Source organism: Mus pahari, chromosome 5 (genome assembly GCF_900095145.1).
Source record: "Mus pahari chromosome 5, PAHARI_EIJ_v1.1, whole genome shotgun sequence".
NCBI classification, from domain to species: Eukaryota; Metazoa; Chordata; class Mammalia; order Rodentia; family Muridae; genus Mus; species Mus pahari.
The window spans coordinates 52,627,016-52,642,602 of NC_034594.1; the positions used below are offsets into that span (position 1 = coordinate 52,627,016).

A 15,587-nucleotide genomic window follows, 5' to 3' on the forward strand; every position below is an offset into this window, starting at 1 on the left:
GAGGTTGGTGGGGGTGGGGGTGGGGATTCTCATGCAGGTGAGGCAGGGTGGGAGAGGGTCACTAGGGTGTGGCTTTTAAAGTTAAACCCCTGGTTTCTGCCTTGCTCTCTGCTTCTTTGTCTACCATAATGTGAATAGCTCCTGCCGCACAACACTGCTGGCATAAACTAATTTGTTCCAACTAATTTGTTACACCTTCCCAGCCATAATGGATTAAAACCCACTAAAATCATGAGCCATGTTCTTGCTTTTTTTCATTTCACTCAGGTACTGTGGCCCCAGCAACATGAAAGTAACCAATACAGAAATCAAAGTCCTATGGGAGGGGTGATTAGATATATTTAAAGTTCTTCCCTTACATAGCATCTCTTTCTCCCAAGTTCCCATGGTACCGTTCTAGCCTTTGGGAAAATCAGGCTCTGAAGAACTGCAGGGAGCTCTGGCCAGTCAGAAGGGCAGCTGGCTCTCCTACTAGTTCATATCCCCAGAAGGTTCCTCTGGTTCTCTAGGTCACATCCACCACCACCTCCGCGTCTTCCTCAAGTTGCACACACATATACACACATTCACCTGCCACATGACCACAATTCCTGCCGGGGATCTGTGGTAAACCACCTTGGTATCTCTGCACGGTCTCTCTGGTCCCAGGCTGATCAGAACAGAAAGAGGAACTGACAGACTACCTCAGCTCTCATGGGAAAGAAGAGCAGTATAGCTGTGTCCCCAGAAAGAATGACAAGTTATTCCAACTTAGGGTTGTCCCTTCCCAAAGCTGGAAGCAGCTGAAGAGCTACCCTGCGAGGGGACACTCTCACTCCCCTTCAAACATGGCCATGAAAATCCCACTGACTCCACACATGCCAATTATCAGCAGGATTTCTCATGTTCTAGGGACGAAAGGAAGGACTGGCTATGCCCAGACCCCATCTAGAAGTCTAGGTACACTGGCCCTGAATTCCTTATTTCTTTCCCAATTTGGCCCTGTACCCTGATCCCTTCCACTCTTGGTGACACAAAACAGCTTGGTTTCCTTAGAGCCCACGCAAAAGTGTCCCCACTAACGGCATGTACTGGTAATCCCAGCTCTGGGGAAGCAGAAACAGAAGGATGTCTAGGACAAGCTAAACAACCATTCTAAGCTCATTGGTAAGGTCCAGGCCAGTGAGTTATCCTGTCTGAAGGATAGTGCTTCTGAGGGTGACTTCTGAGGTTGTCCTGTGGCCACTATGCACACATGCACACACACAGTTTTCTAAAAACATGGACCCAGACTAGGGTTACAATAACCAGAGGGCAAGAAAGGATCAAGTCTTTAGAGGGAAAGAACTCCATCTAAGAAGCATCCCCACAAAGCCGTAGGGCACCTCAAAGGAGAGGTCAGACATACGCTGAGACATATACTGACGCATACCTCAGACATACGCTGCCCAGGGAGTATAGCAAACACAGCTGGCCTGAGGATTAAGTAACAGGTATTTCTGAGCTGGGATCCTCAGACAGGCCAAATCAGCATCCCGTGAACAGCCACCGTCACTACAAATCACTGGCTACGGCGCACCACACATTGAAGAACACACTCTGCACCTCCCTGACTTCATCCACACCGAGATCCTTGCCAGCAGACAAGTTCATCAGTGAGAACCAAATCACTGCAGAAATGGCCCAAGGCCACTCCTTTGTCAGCAGACGCAAGAAATAAACCAGCGTTGACTCTAATCACACACACACACACACACACACACACACACACACACACCAGATCATCAAACAAGAGACCAACTGCCTTCAATCCAGCCTTCCTCTCTAAGACACAGCTGCTAAGAGCTCACCACCTCGTAAGACTCAGTGCCATCGTTCCTGGGAAGACAAGGAGCCTTAGGCAGAAAATGAGGACAGTTTGCAGCCTCTGCCTCAGACTCCACTTACAGCAGAGTGATGTCAATAAGCATTTACTTACTCTTCTAAGCATCTCTGTACGTATCAATTCATTTGAGTCTCCCCGTAACACATGGGGGAAGACAGATTGAGAATGCAAATCACAAACAGGCCCCAAATCCCAGCTAGTAAAGCCAAGACTTGAGGTCAGATCAGAGTCTACAAAGGCCCCCTCAATCCTAAATTCAAATCTGGGGACCTCATGCCAATCTCACTGGCCATGAGAGCACAGTTAACCTCCCTGCCCACTTCCTCGGCTGCATCCACATCCATTACCCAGAAGTCCTGAGGATTGGGTTCCGTGGATCCCATGGGCTCAAGGACACAGGATCTCTGTAACTGTGCCTGGTGGCGGAACTCAATCCGTGGGAGTTTTCATGGACAGGAAGAGGCTTTTGGCTGCCCCTCCCATCATTCATGACCCAGGAGTGACCTGCCCCCTGCTGTGCTCCACAGAACCTGGCTAGAACCCAGACACCTCTGGGCACCCTCGCTTGGGTGCTCGGGCCAGGGCCAGTGGGGACAGGCCAGGGTGTTAATCTGTGACTCGCTCTGTGCCCAAGGCATACACACCCCTCTCCTCCTAATGGCCCCCCACAGACATCCACCCACCTGCTCACTGCCGGGACATCTAGCCAAGTCATACATCAGCCAGATACCAGCACCCCCTGAGAGTTCTCAGCCGGATGGAACAAAAAGGAAGACCAACCAGGAAGAAAGGCTGACCAGTCAGCAGGTGGCTGTAGCAGGTATGTAGGGTGTCATTCTGTAGAGCTACCCCCAGTTGACACTGTGGATCTCCTGGGGCTTTGAACCCTAATGTTATTAATAAGACATTTTGTACCTTATAGTCATAGGATGTCAGAATATTAGATAAAGAGTCATTGAATGAGCAAGGGTCTATATCATATACCAGGACTGTACCTGCAAGTTGCCTAATCCTTACACCAGATTAGCACGCTCAGCATGACAGCAAGATCAATGTCACCACATCCCACGTGTATGCTGATAATGACTGAAGCTGGAGCCTTGCAAGTCCTAAGTAAGCACCCATGTCCACACTAAGATACACCCCATCTCTTCTCTTTCCTTTTTCTTTCTAAGTCTAATAAGGTGACCTTGAACTCATCCTGTAGCCAAGGCTGGCTTGAACTCTCAGTATCCTGCCTTAGCTTCCTGACTAGCTGTGGTTATGTGCTCACAGGCCTGGCTCTGTGCACGTGTGCATGTGCTCATGTCAATGAAGGAGTTCAGACCCATCAGTGTCTAAAGCTAGGAACCCCAACCTCACCTACTCTTTCTATTGTGTTTGGGGATGGGGGGAATGGGTCAGTGATTTAACAGTAAACCTTGGCCTCTAGGCAAAGCCTGCATAGAGCCCCCTGGGTCTCAGGTTATATCTCAGGGCACAGAGCACTAACTGCTTCTCTCAGCCCCAGCAGTGCTCCAGCAGGCAGGGCACTATGAGGGCCAGCTGCCTACTTACCATGCCCAGGGAATGGAGGCCCACCAAAAGCCTCGGGAGACTGCTGTGGAGTGGGCCCTAAGTACGCTTCTGCTCGCTACCTCCCACTACACACCTCAACCTTCCCTACACCCCACTGTGGGGCCGTGCTGACCTGCGCTCCCTCAGAAAATCTGCTATGGCTTGTGCCTCCCATGATCCTCCTCCTCCCTCTTCTGGCCTCCAGTCCTCCATCTCCCATCTCCCTCTGCTCTGTGTCCTCCCTCCCACCTTCTCTGACTTTTGAACTACCATGTGATGTTTACACAGTCCAGAGTCAGAAATGCCTCCCCGTACTAAAGGAAATTAGTGCTTTGGGAATTACAATTAAGAAAAGTGAGATGTCAGTTGGGGCTCAGTATAACTTTCTCCCCTGACCTTGCCCTTGTGGATGGGGAGGGTATGTTACATGTAACACACTCCAAGCCTATGTTACCTCTACACACACACACACACACACACACACACACACACACACACACACTAAACTCTGTTACCTCAGAAAGAACCCGAGAAAGCAGGGAAAGAGAGAACAGAAACAACTTCTTGCAACTCTTTCAGATAACAGGGAGGCAAGGGCTTAAGACTCACCTCTCCTTGGACCCCTCCCACAGGCAAAGCAGGTACCTAGAGAGCAGTAGCCAGTGCTGCACAGAGCTTCCTGAGAACCAGCAGAGGTGAGCACTCTCCCGGGGCTACACTGTGGGCTGCTCAGGTGCTATCAGGAGACCTAGGATCAGAGTCACTGCGGGTAGCAGACAGTACTTCGGACCCCTGTCCCAGACAAAGTGGTATGCTAAACAAGATGGAAGGGGCTGCTGAGGCTGACAAGAGGGGAGCACTGGACCATAACTTTTCCCTTAGTCATGGAGTCTAGCCACAGATGGTACAGACTGCACATGCAACAGAGAGGTCCCCTGTACAGTGAGAGCCGCTGAGCTCTGGAGCCAACACTAGGACCTGCACCGGATGCATCTTCCCTTCCTTTCAGCTGTGTGGCTGCTGCACGGATTTCTCTTCAAGGACTGGTCACACACCTGCTTTATGTGTGGTACTTCCAGAATGGCAAGTCAATGTGCAAGGACACTCGATACATGGCATCACAGTGGAAAATCCTGTAAAGGTGTGTGTGTAGGGGGAGTGGGTTCTTTTAAATGATGAAGGAAATTGATAAATCTGTAGCCAGCATGACTAGAGATGGGGGAGGGGAGGAAGAAGAAGGAGGGGAAAAGAAGGAAGGAAGGAAGGAAGGAAGGAAGGAAGGAAGGAAGGAAGGAAGGAAGGAAGGAGAGAGAGAGAAAGAGAGAGGGGGAAGGAAGGAAAAGAAAAGAAAGAAAAGAAGGTGCAAATGGCCAGAATCAGAAATGGAAAAAAAAATGACATTGTAAGTGACCCCACAAAAAAGAAAAGATAAATAAATAAATAAATAAATAAATAAATAAATAAATAAATAAATAAATAAAGGAGCACTGCAACGGAATAGATAGATTTCCTAGAAAGTTCGGACCCATCAGTGGGTCCGAACTACCAAATCTGACCCAAAAAGAAATAGAAAGGTTGAGTAGTCCCTTCAACATATCAATTGAATGAGCAATAAAAACTTTAGGTACAAAGAAAAATCCAGACACAAATGGCATAATACATAAATTCTACCAAACATCTAAAGACTAATCAATATCAATGATCTGCAAACACTTCCAAAAAGAAAAGAAAAGCCAGGTACAGTGGCACACATTTGTAATTCCAGTTACTTGGAAGGCTGAGATGGTAGATGGCGGATAGATGGGTGGGTGGGTAGGTGAAGTGCTCTTGAATTCTGGGATAGCCTGGGCAACATAGTGGGACCCTGTTTTAAAAACATTACAAAATCAAAACTATAAAAAGCAGCTACCAGAATGCAGAGAAAAAGTCTCACTCCACTCTGAGGCCAGTTTCATCTCGTTGCTCAAACCAGACAAAGATATTGTAAGAAAATTAAACAAGAGCCCAATCTCTCATAAATATAGATGCAAAATCCTCATCCAAACACTGGCAGATCTCATCCAATGACATATAAGAAGAGTTATATACCACTGCCAAAGGAGATTCATCTCAGGAAGACAAGGCTGTTCCAGTATTTGAAAATCAATACTTGAGATACTTATCAATAGGCTTTGAGAAGCAGAAGTTGTCTTCTTTGGTCATTTCTTCAGCTTAACGTTCTTGAGACAAGTCTCTTATTGAACCTAGCACTTGCCTGTTGGCTAGACCGGCTGGCCCGGGAGCTGTTCGGATCCATCGGCCTCTATCTCCCAGCATCGGGGTTAGAAATACATGACAGTCTGAACTCAGGGCCCCATGTTTGTGTATCAAGCACACTGCTGGCTGAGCTATCCGCCCCGCCCCGCCCCGCCCCCCCCCCCTGGCTTGGATTTCTGAGAACTTACAATCCTCCTGACTCCACCTCCTGGGTTCAAGATATTTGACAGGTATCTGTGCAGCTCGATAGCTAAGGAGTTCTGCTTGCCCACACACTCTCCATGCTATCAGCTGGCCTCTTCCCCAACCTCCTGCTCCCAGTATCAACTGGGATAGTCCTTATCATTGGAATCCTGCCCATCTATAGAAAACAAATCATCCAAGTTGTGTGCACACTTTCTAGGTTCAGTTTCTCTCAGTCAGGGCCAAGTCTCTGGGTCTCCTCTATGCCCCTGTGTGTAAGACTCATCCATGCCTTCGTTTGTTTGTTTTGAAAAAGGGTAACATGGGCTGGAGAGATGACCCAGTGGTTAAGAGCATCGGCTGCTCTTCCAGAGGTCCTGAGTTCAATTCCCAGCAACCACAGGGTGGCTCACAGCCATCTGTGATGTTATCTGATGCCCTCTTCTGGTATGTCTTAGACATAAAATAAATGAATGAATCTTCTTTAAAAAGAGAGAGAAAAGAAAGAGAGCATCCTGTAGCCCCAACCTCGCTATGTAAATAAAGACATGCTGGATGCCTGATCCTCCTTCCTCCACCCCCACAGTGCTGAGATCACAAGTATGCACCACTATATCTGGTTTATGAGACGCAGGGGCTAGAATCCAGGGCTTCCTGCGTTAGGCAAGCATTCTCCCAACCAAGCCACATCCCCAGCCTAAGTCCGTGACGTCTTAAGACCCAGGAATTTGACTCTGCAGACTGCATTACCATTTCTTCACCCATTGTTCACAGCTGCAAAATATGAGTTTTCCCAGTTTGGGTCTCTCATGGCTTCACCATCTGTACACTCCTCACCATGCAGAAATGCTTTTATTTCTCGCTGGCAAACACCTCAGAGCAAAACTGCTAAAAAGCCACCCCAAGCTTGGCTAGAACCAACCCTGCCACCATTGGCCCCTGTTTAGGAACCCCAGTACCCACGCACACCATGCAGAGCACAGCCAAGTGTATGTTAAAGTGTCCAGGTGATTCCAACATCCATACAAGATCTCAAGCCATGACAGCTATGTTCATTAGGTGTCACCGGTAGGCAAACAGTCAAAGCCACACTACAGTGGTGTATGCAATGACCTTGATCTTCCCTGATGACAGGGAGAGGTGAGAGGAGATAGCACGTGTGCAAATGTCTAGTCTTGACATCATCGTCTCAGCCAGCAGTGCTCTCATATCCCCTCCCCGTTACATGAGGTAAGAGACAATAGGAAGAATAAACTAAAGGGAATCAGTATTCATAACTTCTTGAGATCTATATTTTGAGCTTGGCACTCTAGTTGGGTTATCACTCTCAGTATTCGTAAGACCCCCACAATATAGGTACCATAATAATAGGCATGTTACAGAAGAGGAAATGGGTTGAGAGACATTCAGAGACTTATTCTTGGTTGCTGGGGAATTGGTTCCTCCAACCCAACTACAAGGAAGGCTGTGAGTATGTTAATGAGGACCCTAGCATCAAAGGTGTGGCTGCAGTGAAAGCAGGTTCCTTATGGGATTATGTTTTCCTTTGGAGCTTAAACATGAAACTGGAGCCCTCTGTATACCGGTGTCTTAGTTAGAGTTTTACTGCTGTGAACAGACACCATGACCAAAGCAACTCTTAAAAAGAACGTTTAATTAGAGCTGGCTTACAGGTTCAGAGGTTCAGTCAGTTATCAAGGCAGGAGCATGGCAGCATCTAGGCAGGCATGGTAAGGCAGGAGCTGAGAGCTCTACATCTTCATCTGAAGGCTGCTAGCAGAATACTGACTTGCAGGCAGCTAGAAGGAGGGTCTTAAAGCCCACACCCACAGTGACACATCTACTCCAACAGGGCCACACCTTCTAATAGTGCCACTCCCTGGGCTGAGTATATACAAACCATCACAACTGAGGAGGAGACCAAGTCACTGGTGTGGTCTTTTCCCCTCCTGGGCCTGACCCAAACACAGAAGAAAACTTAAGGGAAGCAACCAGGTGAGAAATGTCAGCCGTCCAGCGCTGGTGCACCCAGGCCCTACTCCTTTCATAAAACTCCATCTGACCTACAGGGGACCAAGAGTGTTCTTCTAGGAGAAGCCATGAGCTGATCTGGAGCCATAGGACAGCAAGGTTCTGCTTACAAGTCCATCAGAGGATCAGGGAACCTGGGTTCAATATTCTGTAACCCCCTGCAATGCCTCTGCAACTCTGTAACTCTAAAACCATAGTTAAAATAGCAACATACAAATATAAGAGAGGTTGTAACATGAGAAAGCAGGGGGCAAAGAGAACAACAGAGAGGAAATCTACCATAGAGGAGATGCAGGGCTGGAGAGAGGCTCTGTGGTTAAGAACATTGGCTGAGTTTCTACAGGATCTGCGTTCAAGTCCCAAGGTGGACTTTGACCAACTGGCTTTGACTCCAGTTCCAGGGGCTCCAACTCCTTCTTCCAGCCTCCAGACAGCAGGCAGGCAAGTAGTGCCCAGACATATGGGCAGGCAAAACACCATACATATAAAAATAAAATTTTAAAAAAGAGTAGGAAGCAAATGTTGGCTGTTTATTTAAAATCCTCAACAGCAGAGGAAAAAGGGGGTGCAGGTAATAACCCCAAGAGGCACGAGGGTGAGGGGCTGTGGGAGAATTGGCATCTACAGGAACTGGAAAAGGAGTTGGCAGGAACCATACTGAGATTCCAGTCCCTTCTCTCCCAAATCCTTGTTTCTCTTGCTTGCCTTCATTCTTCGGTCTCCTCTCACCTGGTCAACCCTGGTACAAGCCCACTGTACAGAAATACTAGAGCCCCACTGGACACCCTTGCTAGGTTTCAATGGTGGGTATGTAAAATAGGGTCACTGGGGCTGGTGAGATGGCTCAGTGGGTAAGAGCACCCGACTGCTCTTCCGAAGGTCTGGAGTTCAAATCCCAGCAACCACATGGTGGCTCACATCCATCCATAACAAGATCTGATGCCCTCTTCTGGAATGTCTGAAGACAACTACAGTGTACTTACATATAATAAATAAATAAATCTTAAAAAAAAAAAATAGGGTTACTGTGGGCCCCACCCACCTCCCAGGCTGTGAAAATGAATGAAAGTATCTTGCATGTTGGGGAATCCTATGCAGCAGCTGGTAAGAGAATATGATAATGTACTCTGCCACTCAGGCAGCCTACGGGAACCTGGTCCTTTTCTCTGGACAGCTGAGGCCAGCTTCTGATATAGTTTGAATCTCAGTATCCCTCATGGACCTTTGTTCCCAGGTACATGCCTGCCATCTTAGCTACTCTATAAGTTAAGCCAGGGGGATGGTAAGCTTAAAGCCAGCCTGGGCTACAACAGAGTTGCAGGTGTGCCTTAACAGCCAGCCCTATCTCAAAGAAAAGTAGCAAGAGACTAGGGATGTAGCTCAGTGGTTGTGTGCTTGTTTGGCATGTTTGAGGCCCTGGGTTCAGTCTCTGATATGGATAGTAGTGATGGAGACAATGTTGTGGTGGAGACAATGTTGTGATGGAGACAATGTTGGTCTTCAGCTTCTGTGCCTACAGCTGACCAGCCCTTCTCAGGCTCCAGACCCTCTGAAACAGTGTGAAACACAAATGGGGTTTTTTTTTTTCCTGCTTTGATCTAAATTTAGGGAGGCTTGCTACATTATATTACTGTATATCCATGCCCCATCCTCATCCAAGCATGGGTTCGTACTACAGGAACACTCTCAGAGGCACGAATTAAGAACCAGCAAGAAAACTCCCCGATGGAGAGAAGGGAGAAAAATGGAAAAAGACACAAAACAAAGGAAAATCCCCGCAGTGCTTTCAAGGAACCTTCTCCCACACTTCCTCTACTCAGTAAATGAAGCCACATGTCCCCAGTCACTCTGGCCAAGGACCTATGAGTCAGCCATTCCCTCTCACACCCAGGATCCCACCCACTAGCAAGGCTCTGGACCTTGAAAGGCACCCCAGTCGGCTCCTTGCTCGCCACCGCTCCATGATTCTGAATGTCATACGGCAGCCAGGACACCGGATAGTCTTGGGTGATTACCACTAGCAGCTTCTGAGCCTGCCCTTGCCCCTGAACAACACAGCCTCTCACAGTGGTAGCCCAGTCCAGTTTCTAGTGTTCTAAACTCTCCAGCCTGAGCTGGGCCTTCCTGCAAGCTCCCCTCACCCCAAGGCCTTTGCATTTGCGCTTCTCTTCCTTCAGTACCAGGGACATCTTCTGGGTCCCATGTGACATAACTCCTCTAAGATCTCATGCTGGGCTAATCCTGCCTGATCCTCTTCTCTGCTGCCTCAGAGCAGTGTCCTGTACATGGAGAGGGCTGGCCAGTTGCTTGGTGAACCCTCTAGAAGCAGGGGATGGAGGAGATGTCCATCAAGCTGATCTAGCTACAAACTCACAGTACAGAGCTCGGCTTCCCAGCCAGAGGAAGAGGCAGGGCTGCAGCAAGAGCTGTGGTTTGGGGAGACTCTTGCCAGCTGGGTGGAGTACACACTGCCAGGAGGTTCCACTTCCTATAGAGGAAAATCCTATGAAAAGCTCCATCTGTATGGAGGCGCCCTGCCCAGCTCCTCCCTTTTCTAGCTGGTCTCCTTGGCTGTGCAATGCCGGATCAATACAGGCTTGGGGTACCTGCACCCCCCCCCAGCACAGGTGAGAATCTGTCTGTCACATCTTTCTAAGCCGCCAACCCCCCACCCCCAACTAACTTTTCATTGATAGTAAATCTATCACCCAAGCCTCTTCATGTGTCTCCTGCATGGATACTAAAGAGTTGGGTACTAAAAGGGAAATGCAGGTTAGGAGGGAGAAACTTCCCAGAGGACAGGAAAGGACAACCGGCGGGGCACAAAAGGCTATGACAGAGGAACTATACCCACACTTTTTGGTGACTCAGTTTCTCCAACTGTAAAGCAACACCATCTTCTGACCCGCAGGATTACAGGATTAAAATACGACATCGCACACACCGGGCACACTTTCTGAAGCTTAGGCCTACTGCAGAGCACAAATGTCCAGTTCTGCTGAGAAACACCAATACGGGAAGGTGCAGGAAGAGCAATCCATTTGGAACGTTCCAGGGTTAAAGATTGAGAACTCTGTCCCAGATGAACTGAACAAAGAGGGAAATGGGGGGAAGGGGAAACACATACTACCCCCAAAGATAAGCCGACCCAGACGGATAGCCTGTATTCCTATTGCAAGACACGGGGTCTTTGCAACCAGGAGTGTACAGTCAGGGAGTGCTCACAGCATATTCAGGATCTCACAGGAGGGGCAGACCACCTGACATTCCATCAAAGGCCCCTTCACCTCCCAACCAGGCCCTGCTTGCTCCTGGGTACCAGGTTTTTGTTTGTTTTGGTTTGTTTGTTTGTTTGTTTGAGCGCTTCTGGTGCGTTAGCACCTAGCTGAGCGCTTAGTCTTTAATTCACCTAACACTCACAACGCTTTGGAGCTGTTATCCCCATATCCTTGGGATGAAGAGGCTTCAGTTAGAGCCTTAACATGCCTAACATCACTCAACTAACAAAAAATAAAGCCCGGGGAGGAGGGGACGGGAAGGGAAAGTTAGGCACGAATGCTGAGCCTAACTTCCCTGCTGAAGACTCCATGGCCCTCTCACCTGGGCTCCTGCCAGAGGTCAAGTTTACAAAGCAAGGACAGTGGAAAGTCAGGGAGGGGGGCAGGGCTGGGGAAGAGCAGGGAGAGTTCTATCTAGGTCTTGAACCCCGCCCACAGAACCGAGCCACCTGCCAGCAGTTTCCTTGCAGACTCATGACACCCCCACCCTCCACCTCCCTACACCCCATTACTCCACAAAGCTGACCCACCACCCTCTGCCCAGGTCGAGAAGACGTTTGAGCAAACAGGGCCCAGCAATCGCTCCCGTCTTCTTGCCTCAGTTTCCCTATCCTGCACGACCTGCCAGGAAACACTAGAGAAACTCAGCACCCGAATGAAGAGCTGGCCCATGAAGAATGGGTAGCACCGTGTCAGACGATTCCACGGCCCCGCCCCCACTCTCTGTCAAGCAGCGGACCAGGCTACCCCAGGCAGGCGGAGTGGGGCCATGCAGGCAATGCATGGCGACCCCTCGACCCCCAGCGCTTCCGCGGCCTTGGCCTTCACCTTGACACTTGCTCCGCGCCTTGCATAAACAAAGAGCAGCTATGCTGCCCGCCCTACCCCGCCCCTACCCCGACCGGCCCGCTGCCCCTTACCTTGGCCTGGCATTTCCGATGACAGGAGAAGCTGCAGACTGTGGGAGCGAGACAGAAAGAAAGTTTTTAGCCGCGAGGTATGAAATGGAAACTCAGGCGCAATCTCCTCCCACCCCGGCACTCCACGCCCGCCAGGGGGAGGGGGAACAAGGAGGAGGGAGGGGGGACTGTGGGGAGAAAGAACGGGGAGCCCGGTGCTTACCCCGAGGGCGTCCGCTGGAGCCCCGCCAGGCTGAGGTGGCAGGGACCCAGGCCCAATGCCAGCGGCATAGAGGAGCGAGGGGCCTCTCCCCTCACACCCAACAGCAGGCGGGCCTGTCACACGTGCACTCCCCTAGGCCAGAGGCCCGGGCACACCCGCGGGCACACACAGAATTTGGGACCTCCCCCTCCCTCCCCTACACACACACACACACACACACACACACCATGCTGGGAGCTTCACACACACCCATGCTGCAGAGACCCTGGGATCTGTGGCACAGGACACATGTGCGCACACACACACACAGTTCCTTCCTGCATGTTAGTATACACACACACACACACACACACACACACACACACAAACGCACTCAGAGAACTTGCTCTCCCTCCCACCACAGAAGCTGGAATCAAATTTCCTATCAGGTTCCAGAAGCCAGGAATGTCCCCTGTTCAGCTGCCCCACCCCCCAGGGCACTTGTTGGAGGTTCCAGGAGCCCTTCCCAGGGGTGGCTGAGGGTCTCTGACCTGAGCTCTGGGTTGATTTGGGTCTCCTGGTCTTTAGGTTGACTGGGACAGGAGGGCCCAGTCGGTGGTTACAGAAACGGGACAGCAGGCAAGAGAACACCCTAAATCAAGTCTCAGCTGCTCCTATAATGTTGGTCCTACCTCACCCCTACCAGCTTCAGCTACCCGCTCTTAGCAGTCGGGCCGGAAGGGAGGCGGGGGGGATAGAGGTTCAGAGGCCCCCTCCACAGTCATAGAGGCTCTGGAGCACCCCACATCCAGCCAGGCCAGCAAGGTAGAACCTGGATGCCACCTTGGTCACTGGCACCCTGTCCTGGCCCAGCTCAGATCATGTGACTCAACAGGGACTGAGCAAGGCTGTCTGTGCCAGCCCTGGCAGCCCACAGAGCAGCTCTGGGCCATCACCTGTAGGCACATATGCCTTACCGTGCCATCCACATCCCGCTCGTCTTTGCCTTTTTACAGAGTCCCTGAGCTTGGCTCCCCACTCTGACAGCTCCCTCCCTTCCACCCTCCTGCCTCCCTTGGGACAGGGATCTTAGGACTGAGAAAAATCTCAGTTCAGTTTTCTCGAGCCCGGAACACCCCCTACCCCCACCCCCACCACCCCACCCCCACTGCTGGCCATAGACTACAGATAGACACACTCACCACCGCTGGTCCCACCCCATCGTTCCTGTACCTGGTACACAGTAAGAGTTTCATAGGTATCCACTGACCCGTGCCCCAACTAGGCAACACAGCAGAGCTGACTCTGGGTATGGGTAAGCTGGCCAAGGATAGCAGGAGCGCTGACCCTGCCTCCTGTCAGTAGTGGCATTGAGTGGGCTAGGCTGAGCAATGCCAGAGAGCTTGCCTTAGTGGTGCAGAGAAGGGAAAGCCAGCAGGGTGACCAGCTCAGCTGTCACCTGGGGCCCAGATGCAGGGCTTTGAGTTGGCCCACCCCCAAATCTACATCAATTGTGAACTCTTGGATCAGGTGAGCAGGCTGTCCCAAATCAGCAGGATGTCCATGACACGGGACAACCAGGAGGAGTCCTGATTAGGATCCAGGATTGATGGTGTCACAGAAGCCAGAATCTCGAATCAGACCAGTGACTCATCGCAATGAACATTTGCAAGTGAAGATGGGTGGACAGAGGGGTAGACTGTGGGACCTGCTGTAACAAACTACAGCTTCCAGGATGAGATGCTCTATACTATGTCTTGTTTTGTTTGCTTGCTTTTATTTTCTTTTGAGGGAGAGGTTACAGGGGTGGAGGGCGGACATGAGGGGATGGGGAAATGAATGGGACTGCGGTGCATGGTGTGAAGCTCACAAAGAATCAACCGAACGTTGAAAGAATAAGTGTCTACTGAATTAGACCTACTGAAAAATCTCCCCATGGCTCTCTGCCCCCCCACCCCATCATTTAATCCTCTCCCACACTCAGTCTTTCCCTGAACTATGAGCCCCACCCTCACCTCACATTCAACCAACAGCATCTTGAGTCCTCTGGGCCTCTCAACCCCTAATCTGGACATGAGGGACATGTCGGGGGACTAGGACTCTGTCTTCTTCCAGTATCCACATTTCTGACATTCTCAGGATGCAAGAAGCTCTCTCTCCTCCCTTGGGGCCTTTGTACATGCTGTTCTGACAGTCTGGAACTCACTCCCTCATCCCCAGTCCTTAGTGAGTTCCATCCCTCTTAGCTGGTGGAATCCACTCAAGGCTGTCTCTTCATAAAGGGCGTTCCAGTCTGCGCACATTAGTGTGGGCTTCCTTCAGTCTTTCTGGTACCCCCGTCATCTCCTTGTCTAACCAGTCCACAATCTGAAGTCACTCTAGGTGGTTCCCAGCTGAGCCATCTGCCTGCACCAGATGCTTGAGCTCATAAGTCATCCAAGGCCCGGGCAGACAGACCCTCCTGTGATCCAGAAACAGGCACATATGTGATAGAAGAGTTCCCTTTGCCCAGGCAGGTCTCCGCGTGGTGACTTGATGACCGCTGTCTGGGATGGTTCCAGCATTCACTGTGGTAGGCACCCTTAGCAGTACCTTGTTGTAGGACCATAGGAGTCTCTCAATGGTTAGACACTCAGTGAGTGTCCTCAAGTGGAGACGTGCAGTCCATTGACTGCAAGACAGCAGCCCAGAGCTCCCTGCACTAAATGTGGCATGCTCCCTGCATGTGACTATCCCTACCCCACCTCAGAGGCATAAGCTCAGGACATAGGACTAGGTCCCCAGACATGGTACTCCACTTCAGAGCACCTGTCCCCAGTTCCACTGAGTTCTGTGTCCTCCATAGGAGCCTCCTTCACATTCTTGGCCATCTGTCTTTGGTCTTCACTGGGGACAGTGGTCCTGCTGTCTAAACTCTCTCTCTCTCTCTCTCTCTCTCTCTCTCTCTCTCTCTCTCTCTCTCTCTCTCTCTCCTGATGTCATTCAAGGTTTGGCCATACCTTGCTGCTGGCCTCTCTAAGACCAATGAAATGTTCAGGATGCTGCAGAAAGGAAGTGTGACAGCCAACTCTGAGGGGGACTCACACCCTCTGCTAACCCCACCCCCACCCCACCACACACACACACACACACACACACACACACACACACTATACTGATAGGGCTGGTTTGTGTAATCTTTTTTATTATTAATTATTTATTTTATGTGTATTGATATCCAAATGCATGTCTGTGCATCAAGTGTATCCCTGGTTGCTTTTCCAGGCAAGAAGAGGCAGTTGGATCCCTTGGAACTGGAGTTAGAAACGGTTGGGAGC

The 15,587-nt window shown here is 50.4% G+C and overlaps 1 protein-coding gene across 7 annotated transcripts in view; it reads right to left on the minus strand.

Moving 5' to 3' along the window:
* The window catches only part of Tns1 (tensin 1), a 213,641-nt gene that overhangs the window by 145,358 nt on the left and 52,696 nt on the right, over positions 1-15,587 (minus strand). For 6 of the 7 annotated variants that reach the window (XM_021197450.2, XM_029539336.1, XM_029539335.1 and 3 more), the window contains exon 3: positions 12,090-12,127. In XM_021197450.2, coding sequence (XP_021053109.1) covers positions 12,090-12,127 — 38 coding nt within the window. Of the gene's footprint in view, positions 1-12,089; positions 12,128-12,291; positions 12,317-15,587 lie in introns of those variants that run through there. The other variant, XM_029539345.1, reaches the window with a different exon arrangement.